The sequence below is a fragment of the Ooceraea biroi genome, chromosome 4 (assembly GCF_003672135.1).
Source record: "Ooceraea biroi isolate clonal line C1 chromosome 4, Obir_v5.4, whole genome shotgun sequence".
Lineage (NCBI taxonomy): Eukaryota > Metazoa > Arthropoda > Insecta > Hymenoptera > Formicidae > Ooceraea > Ooceraea biroi.
Window position 1 is genome coordinate 3,158,364 of NC_039509.1, and position 20,172 is coordinate 3,178,535.

The following is a 20,172-nucleotide window of genomic DNA, read 5'->3' on the forward strand; positions in this document are numbered from 1 at the left end:
AGTTCTTATTAGTATAAACGGTACAATCAATTATTAACAGTTGTCGCAAAATTGAAAAATCTCTCGACAAACTGCTGAGGAAGAAAGGATAATACAACAAATGCATACAGTAATGTCTACAAGATATTAATGCGTAGTTAGTTAAAAAAATCATTCTGAAAATACCACCAAAAATACTCAATGAAATACTAGACAACGTAGTGTAATGTTTTAAAGATTTAGAGCGAAAACCAATTAATATATTGGGTTGGCAAATAAGTTGGTTCGGTTTTTTAAGGTGGAATTAAATACAATTTTTTTGATACACGAAATAAATTTTAATCAATTATATATTGACCATTTTTATTGATGACTTCTTGCCATCTTTCCACCAACTTCATTATGCCGCGTTCGTAAAACATCCGAGGCTTATCGGCGAAAAACCAATCCAGGTGTCTTTTGACGTTCTCTTCATCCTTGAAGATTTTTCCGTTCAAAGAGTTCTGCAACGACCGGAATAAATGATAATCGGAAGGGGCCAGGTCCGGTGAATACGCAGGATGAGGCAAAACATCCCAGCCAAGACTGAGTAATTTGTTCCGAGTTGTCAATGATGTGTGAGGTCTGGCGTTATTGTGGTGGAAGACAACACCTTTTCGATTTATCAATTCTGGACGTTTTTTGTGGAGTGCTTGGTCCAATTTTGTTAACTGCGAGCAGTATGTGGTTGAATCAATCGTTTTGCTTGACGGTAACAGCTCGTAGTAAATGACACCTTTGAAATCCCACCATACGGAGAGCATGATCTTCTTCGGATGCAATCCTGCCTTCGAGGTTGTTTGTGGTGGCTCGCTGCTGTGTCCCCATGATCCTTTCCGCGTTACATTCTCATAGACGACCCATTTTTCATCTCCTGTCACTAACCGCTTCAAAAATGGATCGTTTTCTTGACGTTTCCGCAGCAAATCGCAGATGGATATGCGAGTGGCCAAGTTGGCCTCGGTTAATTCATGCGGCACCCATACATTGAGCCGAGAACGTATCCCAGTTGGCGCAAATTGTTTTCTACGCTTGTATGAGATACATTAAGTGCTGTAGCAATCTCTCGCACCGATTGGGATGGATTTTTATCGATGATAGCTTTGACATTACTTGAATCAATCTCGATCGGGCGACCGGAGCGAGGCGCATCATTGATGTCGAAATCTCCAGAACGGAATTTGGCGAACCACTTTTGACATACGCGTTCTGTTAAGGCATCATCTCCATAAACACGGCATATCTTTTTATGAGCCTTTGCAGCTCGTTTGCTCTTCTTGAAATAATAGAGCAAAATATGACGATAATGCACGTTATTTACTTCCATTTTTACAGCTACGCAGCACACACAATATTGATGTTAGTCAAACCAAAATTTACAGAAAGGTTATGTGAAACATGTACTTTCAAATGCACTCTGAAGTTGCGCGATAGTGTCGAGAAAAACAAGAGTGAATTGGAAAGAAGTTGCACCGAAGCAAACACCGAACGAACTTATTTGCCAACCTAATAGTTATCCCATTTGATTTGTCCTCATAATACATTGTATTGTACTATTTTTAAATTTTATATAGTAATAATAATAATACATAATAATAGAAACAAACTTTAATGTAACTGCCATTAATAATCTGTAGAAAAGTTTGTACAAGCTTACTACATGCGCGATTTAACAAACAATTAAATGCATTTCTCGAAAAGCAAAATTTCTGCATTTTCGACTATTAATTTCTCGAATTTCATACATTGTACGAAAGAAATCACCACAGAAAGAATGTACTTGCAGAAATTACTTGCGATTTGTGGGATCTTCTAGGTGTTCCTTCAATCTATCAGTAGCAATGTGCTGACACTCTCTATCACCAAAAATACATGCCCATTTTGCAGCTTCTTGGCGCAACCGCATAGTGAGATCATTATCATCGGACTTTTCGTTGTATGATAATGTGGAGAGTAACTTTCTTAAGATATAGCCCATATCTTGCTATAAACGTTGTTAAAAATTATGTGACCATCATATAAATGTTTTGTTGTTTATAAAAGTAAATTTATAAATGGAAAGTTATTAATGCTTTAATATTACAAGAAATATATATCTCCAACAATTTTTGAATTTGTTCAGTTGAATTAATAGCATATGCCATAGAGCATACGAGCTTACATAACACAAATACATCCTACATCATTTATAATTTTGCGACATGTCTTATCTATAAACACGTATGTACATATGTAACGTGTAAAACAGTAACGTTACACATTTTCTGCATTGTTGCTTTTAGTTTTGTTTTTTTCCACATTGTAATTGATATTAATGCATACATTTCGATATTCTCTTTTTATTAATTTTTCATGTCAAATTTAAATACTATAATAATATTTTATACACTACTCACGTACATATAACATGCTTCTTAATAACTTTTTACTAAATATATTACTATCTTTACCTTTATAACTTCACTTTCTGCAAATGGTAAGAAATACGATAGGTCTATAAAAATTTGGAACATAGGATACCATGCTATGTAATTCCTGTCTCGAGCCAAATAATACATGAGACGCACAAACGTGTCGTATGTAACTTCTCCTCTCATCAAGAAATAATATGTATCATCGATGATTTGAGCACGGTTAAGAACATGAATCTTCTTAAATTCCATAAACTTTAGGTAGTTTGTAATGAACTCTAAGCTGTCGTTATCATATTTTACACGATAGTATCCTATTGCATAATAAATAATATTAAATACCGTCAAGTCGATTCATAGTTAAAAAAATAACTATGCATGTGTAATGTACATCATTTGTGGGAATATTGAAATCATATAAAACTGTAAATGAGGTAAAACATAAATAATCTGAATATCAATTTAACGCACCTGTTTGTTGTAAGTTTAGTATGATCCACCCATTATTATCAGTAAGTCGGACAGATATTCCATTGCTATTCTCTGGAGTTATCCAATCACGAGGGATTGTGTTCTTAAAATCTAATTGTTCCCCTGTAATGAAAGTGATAGGTATCCAATGACGTGGCACTTGGTCATTGTCTTTATCGAGGTACAATTTCTCTTCAGATTGAAATATGAACAGCTTGCTTGCATTTCGATGAATATGTACAATAGGATAATTATTTGTTGTTATCCAGGTCTCCATTATATCTTTCATGGTATATTTACATCGTTCTCGATTATCGATTACCACCATAAAAGAACATAACGTGCGACCTTGTATCATATCCCATAAGTAAGTCGAACTAAAATATTTATAGTAGCTAAATGTATAAATTTATAGTTTCAGATCATAAAAACTATAATAAGTTATATATAAAGGTTCACATAAGTTATACTAAATTTTATAAATACAATTAATACTACACACATATTATAATAACATTATATAAGAAGGAAAGATAATTTGTAATTGAATATAAAGAGTAAACCCAACTCGAACATAATCATAAAACCTTTGAAATTCTATATTATAAAATGCTATATTTGATACTGTAGCTTACATTCTTCGTAATCAAATAATAATGAGACATCGAAGTTATCCTAAAACTATACCGTTTATTATGTCATATACGTTTTCTCGCTATTGTATTACTGAATGTTACTCACTACATGATCGACTTCTTGTAACTCTCATCAAACGTTTTGCCCATAATATGTCGTACCATGCGCAGTATTACAGGTGCTGTAGAAATGAATGTAAGTGTAAATGTAAAAGACAACTAGGTATTTGTAAAAGATGAATTTATATATTCAACCATGTATAATATTGCTGAGATACAATACATTTAAAATACCTTATTATATGTATATTGTTTTAATATTAATATCTCTTAGATGTACTAATCTTTTCTAAGTAATACATTCTAAGTAATATTTAAGCATTACCTAACCCTTTAAAACATATTTTGCATAACAGTTACATAATAAGGCATATAAATACGATACATATTAAGATTTGATTATAAATAGCTTTTCAATTTTCCTATGTTAATTACCGTTAAACAATACCTTTGACATAAATTGGAAAAGAGAAAAGTGATTTAATTTCGGATGATGTCTGGACTTCATATGAAAGAGGCTTCATTATGAAATTTGTGTCGAGGTGAAGACAGTCTTGGTGAACTTGAACCACAAACAAATCCATAAATCCCCATTTCCCAAACACCTATAAAGGGAAACTTTATTTAATTGAATGAACCGAATATTGCTAAAGCATGTTAATAATATAAAAGAACCTCATCTAGAATCATCACATGAAGAAGAGTGGCAAGCCCTTTATTGAACCATAAATGAGACCACCACGGCAATGTGACTATAATTTCTTCTACCAACTGATATGCTATTCCACGTGCTACTATGCTTGCTACCTCTCGTTGGCGGACATAGCTATCTATTTGTTTATCATAAGTAACAAGCGATTCTCTGTAACACAATATTTAAAATACTGCTATGTACATATATATGTAAAGATATAAGTCTAATATAATGTTCAATATTAAATTAAACCAATAATATAATAAAGTTTAATATACAAATTCGTACAGCTACTAATAACATCTGTAATGTATCCATTTCTTTCTTATTCAATAGACATGTGATTAAATTCTACATTAATAAAATATTAGCACATAATAATAATAATTTTGTTATCGCTATACTTATAAAGAATGAGCCCCCGATTTGCGATGACATCCTCTTTCATAGCCGGAATTGCAAGTAGAGTTATATTCCTACGTAAAGGAAGTTTGTGGTGCCACCACCACATAGAATGTAGGATCTTATTACTCACATTATATAAAAACTGCATAGAATTTTCCACTCTAGGTCTACTTGCTATAGAAAGTTTGATTACTGTATGAAATAGGGCTAGTGCATTGTAAGTTATAACCTTAGTTTTAATGTAAAACTCAAAATCAGTTAGTATAAACATCAGTTGATAAGTAGATATTTTGTCTTTAATGAAAAAATTTGTGCAGAGCCAGTTTTGTTTATAATCATCTCGTGTAGATCTTCCAGATACGGAGATTGGCCATATCTTATATTTCTGCTGATGAGTGAATCTAAATTGAAATGTTGCTTTAAGTTCCGGCTCGTCCCAACATGGAAACAAGTGTCGAGCTTCAATAGAGTGAATATTTGTTGCCAATAATGTATTCCTATTTTAAGAACAGTCCTAATATACTTTACATTGTCTAAATAATGTTTTGAATAAAATTATCAAGTTAAGCAATAAGCAAGCATAGTGCTTTATTTAAAGCACAACGTCTGGCATATTTTATTATTACGTGTTATTATAGATAACTAATTTTGAGGGACTGTATCTAATGTTTAATATTTTAATTTATTACTGTTTTTTTCAAATTAGATAGGCTCTTAAAATTATTTATAGATATAAATTATATATCTTATTTACTACTTTATAACACGTAATAATTATTATTGTATATTAATGTGTATTTTACATTAATGGATATTAAGGTATTATATTTTAATAAGATGAGTATTTATAGTGTTAACTCACTGTCGTGCTTCAGATCTTGCTTCAGGTGGGAATAAAATTTTAATAAAATAACCTTTCTGTATGCCTTTACTAATATTTGTCTCGTATTTGATGAACAGGGAGTAATTTCCAGGAGATAGCTGCTGATTGAAATAGAGGTTTAGAATGTACTCCTCCTCAGAGTATCCTATCTCTACTGGATATTCGTCAGCTATAGATTCATCTGCGCTATTCTTCATATTCAATTTTATTTTATGATAATACATTGGCTGTTTTTTCGGTTCGGGATTGTACAATCTTATATTTGACGTTGCTTTGAAAATTTCAATGTCAATTTCGCATTCGCCATTTAAATGGTCCAGCGTTTCAGAAAATTCTATCTTAATATTATAGTGCCGTGGCTGTACATCTTTTGGTAAACGATAACCAAGTTCTGTATGTGTTTTAATTTCGGTAGACCGATCTTTCGCTTGTATACATGTTATCACAGTAGTGAACATTATACTACTTAGAAATAATTGTAGGAATGGGATGCGAAATTTTCTTTCAAATATCTGTAACATTTCGTCATCCGAAAAAATTAAATGATTATAACATATCGTGTACATCAATAAAAAAAACGTCCTTTTCTTTCCTCAATTTTTCTTTTTCAGTAATAAATCGTATTATTAATAATATTAAAATTATTTTACAAGATCTTCAAAAGTTTATTCATTTTGTATGTCACATCTGATAGCGAGACAAATTTAAGCACAATATATGATAACAATTCGCGACAAATAAATAAAATACCATTTATTTTTCACATCAAAAAATTGTGCTCTTCTACATCCTTCTAGTAAATCTTTACCGTACATTGGCTGCTCTATCACTAACTATAATATCACTATAACTTGTTTTATTTTTGCGAATTAATAAATGAGAATAAATATATTAACTTTCTGATAACTTACCGACATTGTGAAGTGTAACGATTTTAATGTATAAAGTATAAAGTAATCCGTACAGTTACTTGTTATTATTGTTAACAGCTCTTTATGCGTTTATACGTTTTGGAAATGTATCAATACACTATCATCGTGGTTATAGATCTTATCACGACCAAGGAATACGAATAACTGAAATGATGTAGGAAGTATAAAGAATATGTAATATCTAAACATGTATAAGGTCACACATAGGAGAATTCTATCAGCCGCTGTATGTGTAGAAAATGTAAACAAATTTGAAGAAATAAGTGAGAAGTTCACAATAATTTCTAACTTGTGTTGATCAGATTATTATCGAGCCATACGTTAGATAAATCAAAAGTAAATCTGCAACATAATTTTTCTTCCTTCCTTCATAAGATAATTATAATATTCGTATCGCGATTTATTCGACATTGTACATGATTACAATATATTTAGTTTTCAAATCTTCTTCATAGATTACTTCATCAAAATAGAAACCATATAGAGACTTTTATAAAGTAATATTTAGGAATACATATTTATAAAAACAGAAACGTTTAAAGAACATACATAATATGTTACAAACTATTTGTGCATTCTTAGAACGTGTCGAAACTGTAGAAAATGTGTTCAGAAATATTATAAGAGATGCATAGTAAACAATTCTAAAATATAAACTTAAAGAAAAGTCTTACTTTACTCACAGAGTCGTGTCTTCTTTAAGTACAATCATCGTATTCGTTTTTCAAAATTCTCTAAACTTTTGATGTTATATGAATACAAAATATATAAGTTGTTGGATTTACTTTATAATTAAAAATATTAATTGTGAATATATATGAAATATAAAAGCTAAGTACAGTAAATACTAACTAATAAATTTATTTACTAAGCACTTATTTAAATTTAAATTTATATATTAAGCACTAAGTTATTATGAAGAAATATGTGTAGTAATATTTATAATACGCTACAGAAATAAACATTTATATGTCTTATTGATCCATTTAATCAATCGTATCTATTATATATTCGGTTTTATCTATTATACATATATTATTCGGCGAAATTTTAAGCAGTTTCTCCGAACAGTTTGTCTAGCTCTGAATTTGCGAGAATATCTCAAAAAACAACGAAGAATGCATGATGCATAATGCTATTTAATCGTAACGGGGAATATGGTTATTTTTCTGAATTAAGTCACGCTTATGCACGAATTTCCGTAACATTTATATATTTCTCAAGAGCTGGTAGGGCTTGACAAATTTGTAGGGGAGAAAGAGAAATGTGCATCAGTTCCGAGTAATTCCGATATCAGAACAAGAGACGAGGCAGCATTCGTGAAAACACAGTTCTAATCTTTATCCCACGAGGGGAGAAGTTTACCGTGGAAGATGGGGAGAAAAGTTTTCTCACCTCCGAGTGATGAAGAAAAATGTTGCTGCGACTCGAGGGGTGATCGAGCCTATAATCGGCGTACATCGCGATGATTTGATAAATCCGTTGTGTGGCTTCAAACTGGGTTATCCCAAAATGGCTTTCGGAATTTGATTAAACGGCAATCGAATTGACTGGAAATTGCCAGGTTATTTTTTCTGCTGTGTTCGCAATTATCGTCCAAGTTATTGCGTTAAAACCGTATATGTGTATCCGGTTTTTTAACGATAAATCCTGATATCCACAGAATTCAATTAAGATTACTAATCTAACTAAGATTGTTAACGTTAACTCAAATTTTTACTTCTGTAATAATAATAAAAAAATAACGAAATTATATCTTGAAAAATACTAGATATCAATTTATTTAATTTTTAGTTACGTCAAATACACTATTAACCGATTAGATTGTACCTGATATATATGGTATCGACTGAATCGAAGAAAACTTAATTTTCCACGTCTAACGGCGACAAACTCCATGAAAGCGGGAAGTAAATAAATTCCGATAAACGTCGAACGCTAATCGACGTGCTAGCCAAGGGAAGAAACTGAGATAGTTTAGGAAGGCAAATAGAGAGGCGACACAGGCGGACAAGGAGATCTAGACTAGACGCTACCGCCGGGAAAGGTATGAAGTTTCAATAAACCCCCGGGAGCAGAGATGTCGGAGTCGATTTCAAGGAGTAATCGTGGGTCACGAAACAGGTCAATGGAAGGGTGGGAGTAAGGAAGCCGAACTCGGGTAATGACACCGATGTAAAGATTGCCTCGAAGGCAGTTGCGATAAAAAGTAACGTGAGAGATTTAGATTAAAGAAATTGGTTAGAAGAGGAGAGGAGATCTACTGTAAATAGAAGCAAATAAAAAAAGAAATGTCCTTTCTGAAGGCGTGTTTCTCCAGGTACCTATCGCGATAATGGTACAAGTCAAAACGGCTTCACCTTGTTTCGAGAGGTGAGAGGCAGGATGAAAAAACGAAGAGCAAATCGAAGCTCGACTTCTGCTAGACGAGGGGATAAGAGTTCTCTTTACCGGTGCGCTCGTGGCTACACTTGCATTCCTCAAAAGTCACTTCGCTTTGTCGTCGCGATCGATCACGTGGTGCTGGAAAAATTTGAAGTCATTTCCGTGTGCGTTAAATCTAACACTTATCAAAACTACCGAGATAAACTTGAACCAAGTCGGTGTTGCGCAATTAAGCAAATGAAATCGAGCGACATAACCGAGGCGTAAAAGAGCTGTGTTCAGCGACAGGTCACACAAATCACCGCGCAAATCCAGCCTCCGTCACGCCATTAATTACGTGAATCTCTGAATTCCGCAAATTGTAGACCCACCCTCGGTCCACTTTGTCATGATCAGTTTCCGTTTCTTGGCCCATCGACCTTCCAACTTTGGCGCAAATCCTTGTAAGTATCCGCTACCCCCTCGAGACTGGGCCACACTCGTAGAGTTAGAATAACGAACTCCGTCCTGGCTTGTCGGGGAAGGAAGCGGCTGGAACGGCTCACGCTCGGTCGAAGAAGCCAGTCTTCGAAACTTGTCGCTTTTGGATGCGGTAACGTCTAAGTACGCCGAAAGCTCGACTACGACCGACGGAAGAAGATTGCTCTGGGAGGAGGAGGAGGGAAAATGAGAGAACTCTCGGTGATGCGGAGGGCAAGGAGACAGAGAGTCTATATCACACGCGATAAACTACAACCGTTACTTCTGAATCTCTCGGCTAAGCTACTAACTATTACCACCTAATTACCCCGGTGAAGTAATAACAGTCTCCTCTCTGCTACTCCGATGCGAGCTGCTACCGGCTACTCTTGCGCTTCACTCTCGCAATCTTCGGTGCCTCTTCCGAAGAGGTCGTCGCGAATCGACCTGTAACTAACATCCTGACGTTGATGCACAGGGTGGGTGTGTATGGAACATCGTACGTTGGCCACTGGACTCGTCTATCGCGGCGGAGGCGGCTACACTTACCGCATGACGTGCGCGATTTATACGCGGTGGGAGCGCGAGTGCATAATAGCGGGTCGTTTATCCACCGTTAATCCGCCGAAAATTTATTATCCGTCCGTGCATTATCGCCTAATAAAACAAAGCCGGCTTTATCGTGGTAACCGCGGTCTCTTATCTCGTCTCGCTCGCTAAGTATCCGCTTCCATCAAATTCCATCGCGCGTTTTTACGAGCGACTCTAATCTACGTACGATCGATGCATCTGTATTATCGTTATCTTAATATTGGCCCGGTGTCCCATTTTCCATCTCCGATGCGGATTACGATACGGCGCCGCCGTGATAACGCGGTACAGACCACAGATTGCACCTTCGTGACGCGCTGCCGCGCCATCGTGTGTTCAGATTTTTTTCCCTAACCGTTAATCGGCGTAATCCTTTATCCTCGCTACGTCAAAGCTGGCCCTTTATCGCGGCAACTCCTCGAGCCATACGTTAGCTTGGCGGTCTCGGGGTGACGTGAAATTCTAGGCCGTCACGAAACGCACGTCTACGGTGGCCCGAGGAAGCCGAAAGGATCGAAATAATCCGCATGTATTACGCGCATGAGAAAGTCCGCGACAACGATGATGCAGCGTTTGTTTCTGTGCTCGGGCATCGGCTAATCAGAACGAATCACTTTGTAACCTGATTGCAGTTAGCGACAAAATTGATGGTATTCTGTAAACGGATAATTGGCATTAGTCATGTCGCAGAGTGCTTTATGCTAGGATGGATTGGTATTGATTTATATGCGACTGCCGTGCATTTGCAATATTGATATATAATTCCCTACAATGCGAATCGTCGTTGTAATTAATGCTGTAATATTTATCGGGTTTTTCCATATTAATCTGTCATAATCAAGCTTATCGAATAGAGAAAAATCATGATAAAAATAGTTATTAACGCAGGAAATGCAGACGATATATGTGAAAACACGATGAGAGAGGCTTTTGCACTCGATTACTTCAGACGGTAATTAAATAGTCGATACACCTTGCTTCTTCCAGTCTTTCTTTTTCTCCTACTCGCGTTTCTCTCGATCGAGAATCGAGCAGTGCAAGGGGTGGTTGGAAACGGCCGAAGAAAGAGGTGATTACAACATTACCGCGACTTTATGGCATACGAACGAGTAACAGACGGCGAATACAGAGACATTATCGGTTTTTTGGTAGTCGGGGAGGATTTTAGCTTTACTGCTCGTAAACAGGGAAACGGAAAAAAGTTATCGCCCGGCATCGACTTTCTCTCCTCTCCTTTCCTGGATTTCCGCGCTTTCACTCTGTTCGCGAATCTTGCGCCGCTCCGGGATCTCGCTATAAATCCGGTGTCGGGAAAACTGCAGGGGAAACAGCGCGACCATCGTTCGCCGTGCCGCCGATGCATTGCCGGTAATTGCGATCGGTCCAGTAATAAGACGAATTGGTTTATTGCCTTTTCGGTGCAATAACGACGGGCGCGTCCAATGCACGCGCTTTCCGCCTTGCGCGCCGCGGCCGGACAATTCATTTGCGCAGAAATTAAAAGACTAGAACCGGTCGATCGGCGTTAACAAACTGCCGGGGCGAATCCTCGAATTATCCCCGCGTACGTGGATTGCGTAATTAAGCTGGTGCTGGGTACCAGAGCGCTTAATCGACCGAACGCGCGGCGGTGATAGGAGCGGTCAATGCGGAGGCTACAATTTTCATTAACGTCGCGTCGGAATGATCTCGCCAACGGTTTTTGTTTATTCGCCCGGATAAATACGTCGCCGGATTTAAAACGTCCGGTCCTTTGGAAATACGCGGCCGCATACTCCGCTCGGCGCTACCATTCTCGTCCCGTTTTTCCTCTTTCCGGATGACGCTCGTAAACTCGCGTACATGGACTCGCGCGTTGATAACGTCGCGATATCGCCAGACGCCTTTTTATTTTGCGCCACGTCCCCGCACGGCGCGCAAATGAAACGACATTATCCGAATATCATTTTCATTCTGGAAATAACTCCGCCGGGGGTTTATCCGAAAAATAACGCCGCGACGTCGGTCGGCGCGTAAAACCGACGACGTAAAATATATTTGAACGTACACATTTAATATCGCATCTTAAACTCGCGTTTCCACGTGAGTGAGCTATTCCAACTGTCACGATCGTAATCGATATGAAGAAGAAGAAGAACGTAAAGAATCGACGACGTCTTCTCGCGCGTCGCGCATCGATCAAACACATCGCGGAGATTTATCGAAATAAAATGCACCAACCAAAAGTTCGCAGTCAAGTCGCGGCCAACTCGTCCCGATACTTCCAGGAAGAAGATTCAATGGTGATCGGCGAGATCGACGAAACTTGTAAACTCAGATGCGATCCGAGTTCCCGCGGGGAACGCGCTGGAAAATTCGATCATCGGTAATCGGCTCCGACGAGTTTTGGCGAGAACGTCGCAACTTCCCGAACGTGGGTACACAAGAAGCAGTGCAATTGCGCCGGCAAACCAAGCGACCGGTTTCGTTTCGAGCTTTGGTTCCTCCGTGCTCTCAATATATTGCTGGTTGAGCGCGAATATACACACGAGATTTCTCAGCGAAGTCAACGGACGGAAGCTCGAGGATTCGCTCGTTTCGGAATGCAGTTTCCGGTTCCTCGTTCATCATAAACGTGACAATGCACCGCGCGGATATCGCCCCTTGGCAGCACCCCTGGGCCGCGCGCTCCGCAATGCACGACGTAACTTTCTCGCGTGTCCGAGATGCAAGCCGCGAAGATGCGCCTAGCCGTAAATCCACGCTGTTACGAAACTAGGCTACCGTAAAGCTCGGGCCCTTCGTGACCCTCGCTTGCGTTGCTGCCATGAAATCAAGATCCCTTACTTGGTTTGTAGGTTCGTCAAAATCCTGTCGGGACGCAACGTCCATCGTTTCGTTCCTCGCCAGGAACGTCGCGTTTCAAGGATACAATTACAGGAAATATTAGTCGCGGTTCGCGTGAAACGCCGAGAGAAAGGGAGAAGAGGATTTTCGAATGTATAAAGAGATAAATCGATGACGACGAATTTGCCGAACACTCGGCGCGTGTCGGGCTTCCTCTCGAGGTCCGGATTCACATATGAGATGGAAATTCCCAGCCGAATTCGGGACTCGGTAATCGGACAGGCGTGTGAAAGGAGAGAAGAACTTTCCGATAGGACCGCGTCTACATTCCGCAGCTCGTGCGCGCCTTGTAATTTTAAGTGCCATCACAGCTTGCCGGAACTCTCACCTCCGTTTGCGCGACCACTTCGACTACTCGCAGTGCGAAGGGGTGTACTACCCCGAATCTACGAGATCCCTTTGCTACGGCCTGACGTCACCGACCCGTATGCGAGCGGAATTCAAAATTGGTCATGCCGTAGGCGTGTCACAGCGAAATCGGTGCGTTAACGATTTATTTCGCAGGTTGTGCTACCGTCCGGCCGATGCATCATAAATACAGTCACGATCCGCCGTTTTCTTCTTCGTCGGCGCGATGGTATTCTCTATATACTACCCTGCTCGGTAATGATAACGACGTGGCCGAGGCGGATCGATCGTCGATTCCACCGGCGTCGCGTTCCGCAGTCCGCGCCTCGCCGGCCGTGCGGAATTCCCGGCGTGCCATTACGTGTTTTTCCATGCGTTATCTGTAACGACGCGAAAGCCGGAACGAACATCGCTCCGATCGGTTCTCCTCTACGAGACTGGTCTGTTCCCGAATTTCAAATGCGCTCGCGTTTATCTCGTTGCGGATTTCCTCTCCGTTCGTGCAGAGACATTTTTTAACGCGTTCCAAGACGGATGACTTGCGAACATTATCGGATCCCTGGGATGTATCGCCGACGCCAGTCTGATAATTTGGTAGCAAGCGGATATCGCGCTGTTTTCAGCGAAAAAGCAGCTGTCACACTAGCTTCACAAATATGTAGTATAGGTGTATAGTTCCTGATAGAGCATTTAAAATTGAAATACATTGCTGTTATCGATAGTTTGAGGGGAGATAAAATTGAGATGGATTCTGATGGAAAGCTGTCCCGGTGCGCGCGTAACGATAAAGCTCACGTTATGTACGTCGGTTGTGTATCGGCATTAAATCATTTTTAAACTGTCGAACGCTCGGCGATGACGGCGATTGTTCGGCGATTGTTTGGACTCTTTAACGCCGGCTTCCGGCCGCGCATGCGTATGCGGCTACCAGGGCGAGCATTTGTCGTTTAATATTCGATCAGAGCTCGATAAAGCCTCCAAAAAACAATTCGCACTCGCATGCACCGGCTAAATCAACAGCACTAGAATGTGCCATAATAGATGCGCCGCGAAATCCGCATGTAATAGGAGGTAGCACTTGTTCTCCCTTTTTTAGGATAATCACTTCCACCGCTTCTACCGTTTCTCGGTTTCAGTCCGCCGACATCTTCCTCGATCTCGCTCCGATAAAATGCAATGCGTCAACCAGCCTACCCCGATGTGTCTCGCGTACCATATTCCGGCTTTTTGCTACGTGTCTCTTCCTCTTTCTGTCTTCCTCACTCGTTTCGTCTTTATCTAGCTTTCTATCTCTTTCTCCTTCGCACTACGCCTCGTCACCACCCGTGCGTGTGCTACCCTCGACCAGTCTTCCGCTCGCACCTTTTGTCGCAGCGAGAACAAAACGCGCGTAAATTGGCGCACCCACCAACGAACCCCGCAGATTCCTCGCTGTACGTATATAGAAATACAAATGCACGTGTGTCGCGCATCTTCTCATCCGCTTTTTCGCTTGTGCATCTTCCCTGCTTTGCTTCTCTTCTGACAAGTTTCTCTATACGAACGTATGCACGCTATTTTGAATAGGAGCGGGGTGTGAATTCGTTCCTCTTAGGTGTTCGGGTGTCTTACTATTTTCTTTTTCATTCCTTTAGCTTCCAGATCATTAAAAATTACAAAACGAACTATGTATCTTAACATGATTTAAGAAACTTTAAATAACTTGATATGAGGTAATAATTGAAATATCTGTGTATTTTAAAAAGAAATAAAAAGAGTAGAAAAGTGTGCTTGTTTCTTATATTTGATATACGTGTAATAACGTGTAACTAGAAACGTTTCCAAACAATTTTATTTTCTTTTCGAGTACAAAACGGACGGTTGTTGGCGGAGGAAGGCTGTATATTCTCTATATACGATAGAGCGCAGCCTCATCCTCTACTTCCGCTTTCTTGAAGCGATGATGAAGTCTCTCGTCGGATATAAGAATGCTGCAAGCTTGGAATTTCACCTCGGGCCCACTAATCCGCGTCCAATTGTTTTGAGTGGTTTCAATTATGCAAATGAGATGGCACACCGCCGACTTACGGGCACGGATCCACTTAGATCCGGAGGATTTCGCGTTTGGGATGTACCGTCGAGATTACGTCTTCGTGTTCGCGACGACAAATCGCTCGCTTTTTATCACGGTTATGCACGGCCGGTTACTTAACTTGGTTCCATTTCTTCGAGCAAAATTCATTTCAGTAGTGTCCCCATATATCGTACCTATGAAAATGTATGACAATGTTATTTATAAAATCATGCCTGTTATAATACACGTACAGTTATAATATACGTAATATTAGAGTCGCTATCTTTTCTCGAATTGCAATATGAAATACATGATCGAGTGAAAGAAAAGATTCTACACATTTTTCTCTTAATGAGACACACATCTCTCTCTTTCTTTTTTTTTCTTTTTGTTTCTGTCTAAAAATTATCGATATCATATATTTATAAAATGTCCACGAATGTTTATAATGCAGTTTTTAAACTGTAGCATATAAAATCTTGGAAAATAATAATCGCAGATAAAAATTGATATTTAATTCATGGCTGGCATCCCCCACGGTTAAATTAAACTTTTGACGAACGTGGTACACACGCTCTCGAAAGAGGGGTAGTCTGCCACGCGATATGAAAAATATGATGCTCATATCATTCCGATACTCGGCAACGCAACCGCAACGGTTATTTTGGAAAGTTGCCGGGAGGAGAACAGTCGAAAAACCACCAGATATAGATACGCGCATCGCGGGAAAAAATATTCATTACTCGGAGATTGCGTGGTATTGAAACGTAACAACGACGAAATATTTAATATTTGAGCTGGTTTTGGGCCCTTTCTTCCCGTATGTTCCACGTATTATCATCTCTTTTTTTCATTCGAAAAGTCTCATCAATATATTGAAGCAATTTTGTTAGAGAGATTGTTTCGTGCATCGCGCGATCGGTTTTCTCGATTGTGCAATTAAACCTCCAAGTTCCGCGAATGACCAACACAATTAACGATTTTACTCGAGACGTTAATTTTTTTCAGCTTCCATTCGGAAATAATTCCACTACACTTGCTTAATAACTGACCGAGTTGTTACAGAAGTTGTGCGAAATATCACTATACGGGTAATAATATTAGATAATAACTGAATTATAAAGTTCTGGCAATCTAATTGAACTTAAGTGAGATGAAGTAAGTTTAAGTGTAACGGGATAAACATGGGAAACTTCTTAGCGGTACAGTGACATTTTTCAGCGCTCCCATGTAATTTTTCTCAGTTGCGATAGTCCGGATCTCTTTCTGAGAGGAACAAAAGGATTATCCTGGTGGACCTGCGACCAAGTATCTCTGTCATGTCACTGGTAGAAAAGCCCGTTTCCGCAAAGCGATTATGAGCCGAAACTGCAATTCCGCAGGTCGTCATCTCCACCGCTCGTAGATATCGTGACGTGGCTCATTTTCGCACGAATTTATCGCTTTCTCGACTCGGCCGCGGGAACCACTTACAGAAATGATGCCCGCTAAGTGGATAATGAGAAATCGTTAAGCTGGTTTTCGCACGGAGCTACGAAAGGGGTGAGTCCGCGGTATCCGTATCACGAGCTACACCTGATTTTAGGTTCGTGACTTTTTCGAGGCAGCGGATTGCACTATCAATGCAGCTGACACGCTCCTGGAACGGTCGATTGCATTACAAGGTATTTGACTTGGAAATCGAGCTTCGTTACTGAAGAGCGCGCGCATCCACCGTGTGCGCTCTTATCAAGGCTCTTCTCTATCAATAAAGTTGATGGAAAAGGTGTGTTTCCCGTTACTTAAGAGATCGAGAACCAACGATGTTTCAGCAAAGTTGTTCCTTGCTTTAGCGGAATGTTACGTTCGATTTTATGTCGTCGGTTAAATGAGGTTTCCGTTGACTTACATAACGTTCGAAATAGATATTCGCCTCTTCGTGGCCAGATTAGGAAGCGTTTCGGAAGGTAAACTTCTTGAATAACTGATCACGTTTTACGGACTTTATTTGGTAGTTCTTCGTCTCGCGGAAGCAGCAAGCAGAAAAGAGCGAGCGCGGCGCCTGCGGCAACACAATCCACATAGAGACACCAACCTTGATAAATACGGTAAACGTGCATAATGCAGTTTATGTATGATATGTTGCGTAAATATTTGCTTCTACGAAACTCGAATATTTGCATACATTAATGCCCGTGCATAACCAATGGAAAATATTCCTTGTGATGCGCGATTTGATTGAAATTTATTTACTCGTACCGTGTAATTATTGATAATTGCCATTGATGTGATTCACCGGCGTGGCATCTTCGCTGCACGTGTTTGCATAGCTTTGATATACCTCTCGCGCGTTTTACGAAGTAGCTGCGTACTCATGAGCATACGAGTCGCTGTACATTCTGGCAAATAAGATCTGGCGAAGCACCGGAAAATGACAGTCCTCGACGGGACCTCGGAGGACCGTTTCGAGAGACCGTTTCGTGCATACCTTGCCGTTTCGGTCCTCTCAGAGTTCGAGTTCCGTCGTTAACGAGCCGTAGATTCGTCGTTAGTCTCTTTACTCGCGAGCTACGAGACTGTCCAACAGAATTAGCCGTCCCACGAGTCGAGAGTATGTAGTTCCCTTAGAGACCCCTCGACGATATACCGAAGAGTTAGAGAAACACGATTGTCGCGCACGATTAACAGCGTTTCGTCGCGTATACTTCTGCACGGGATTTATTGAACCATCAAAAGTGATAAGAACTCGAAGATGTTCAATAGCTTAATTAATATATGGTAGAATTACTTCTCGTTACTTTCTAGATTAAATATGAAAAAGAATACTTCCTCCTACTGCTACGCACAGCGTGACAACGAATTTAGTCGAACAGAATGGACAAACGTCCGTCTGTGAATCATTCGTAGTTCCCTGCTAGCGTCGGACGCGTTAAAAAAAAAGGAATTAAAAGTCTATTGGCGCGGTCCCCTACTCTTTCTGGTACCCGCGTTATCCCGCGACAAAGAGAGAATCGGAACCACCTGCAAAGTATTGCAAAAAGAATTAAATCGCACGTCGACCGGGTCAGGGTGGGAGGAGGACACATCAAAGGACCCCTCCGCGATTACAGCTCGGCCAGAAATGGGAACAGGAAGGCTCCCCTTTCGTCCCCGCTGTCATCGACGATCGCCTACCGCGCGGTTACGTCGCGTCGTCGTGTTCGATCGTCCATCCATCCCGTTCGTATGACACGCACAACACGCACATAAGAGAAAGAGAAAGAGAGAGAGAGAGAGAGAGAGTCAGGTGCAGCGCCGAGAACAATCGCAGGACACGCACGCTTTTCTGTTCAGTCCGGTCGCACCACCGTCGTCTACCTCCCTCGTCCTTGTTCTTACCCCCGACACGACACAACGTCGTGTTCCATACATCGGCCTCCTCTCTTCCGGCTTCTACATCTCGTCCTCCCGCGCGACGTCGTCGTCTCGTTTCGCACGGTTCCGCACTCTTTCACACCCTCCAGATACTCTCCCTGCCACCCTCGTGTATGCACATGCACACACGGTCCTCTCCACACTCCCTCCGTCTCACGCCCGCACGAGCTTGATTCAGCTTGGTCTCGGATTCGCGCGCACAGCCAGGGGGTGAGTGCCGTCTATATATGTTCACCCTCTCACACACAGGTGCGCGAGGGTTCGTAGTTGTTTTCAACGAATACGCGTTCGCGTACCGACGAGTCAGTTCGTTCTACTACGAGTCGTTCGACTACGACTACGACGACGATGACGACGATGATGGCACGGCAACGACGATGGCGGCAATAGTGTAGTAGCAGGGGTGGAGACGACGGCGACGGCGACGGTGATGATGACTACAGCGTGGAGTAGCTCGGGAGTTCACTGACCCCGTAACAACCGCGCGAATTAATATCTTGCATCTCCCTTCGCCGAACAGTGGTACAGTCGGCGAAAAAAATTAGTTACCGCGAATTGATTCGTTCAATTAATATGTCTCTCTCTCTTTTTCTTCTTCTTTCTTCGCTATCTTATTATAAACGCGTTTCCTAACGTGGAACTTACATCAGTTGTGTGATAAGATTATGTGCAAGCGGATACGTATCCGTCGGGCACCGTTGATGAGAGACAATGTTAAAATTTCCTAGTTTGGTAAAATATTTTAATGCGATGAAAGTCCCTTCTTTTATTCATTTGAATACTTTTAATTGCACCTCGCCGCCTTTCATCATACTGCGGACGCATTCTAGAATTTTATTTTTCCGCGACATGAAAGGCTCTTTCATACTATGGAAAAACATTAAAATACCGCATTGCTATGCAACGTTTCACACAGTGACAGAGGAAATAATTCCTGTTAGCTTCCTTGTGTACGCGCGTGCAGCCTCGCAAAGCAGGTTGCACCAGTGTCGTGTATTAACACCGCTACGGTATTGTTAAACGAAACTCATCCGATCGCATGTCCTATGCCTTCTTCCTTTTCTAATACTAGTTATCACTGTTGCACACGTTGAAAATATTCGAATAGATAATCATTATACACATACGCAGATGCACCTTAAGTAATCTGTTCGATCGCAGCAACAACATTCGCGTGATAATCGAGATTACTGTTACACCTACGAATTATACGTGACATATTATTCTCGTGCGAGTCCCAGCACAGCTGCGCCGGCAAAAATTAACGCAGCCGCCGTATAATCTCGCTAATCGATCGAAACACAGTTTGACTTGGAATCCCGCGACGGCGCGTCAACGATATCGCTTGCGGATCGCCGGCCTCTTCCCGCGCGCCCCCGAGATTTGTTTTCCCGTCGAAATTATGCGGAACTAGTTTCTGAGGGTAGTTTCCAATTTGCGTCGCCTCGAATGAGATCGAATCTCGATTAATTTCGCGCTACCGGGGACGCACACCGTGCAACCCGGGGCGCACGGATGGAAGCGGTGACACCACCGACCGCGCCCAGC

General features: G+C 40.6%; 1 protein-coding gene across 1 annotated transcript; it reads right to left on the reverse strand.

Moving 5' to 3' along the window:
- Nucleotides 1-1,467: 1,467 nt before the first annotated feature.
- LOC109611176 lies at nt 1,468-2,437 on the reverse strand. The gene has a single exon (XM_020032703.2). The coding sequence runs from the start codon at nt 1,994-1,996 to the stop codon at nt 1,808-1,810; it is 189 nt and encodes a 62-aa protein (XP_019888262.1). The 5' UTR covers nt 1,997-2,437; the 3' UTR covers nt 1,468-1,807.
- Nucleotides 2,438-20,172: the final 17,735 nt, after the last annotated feature.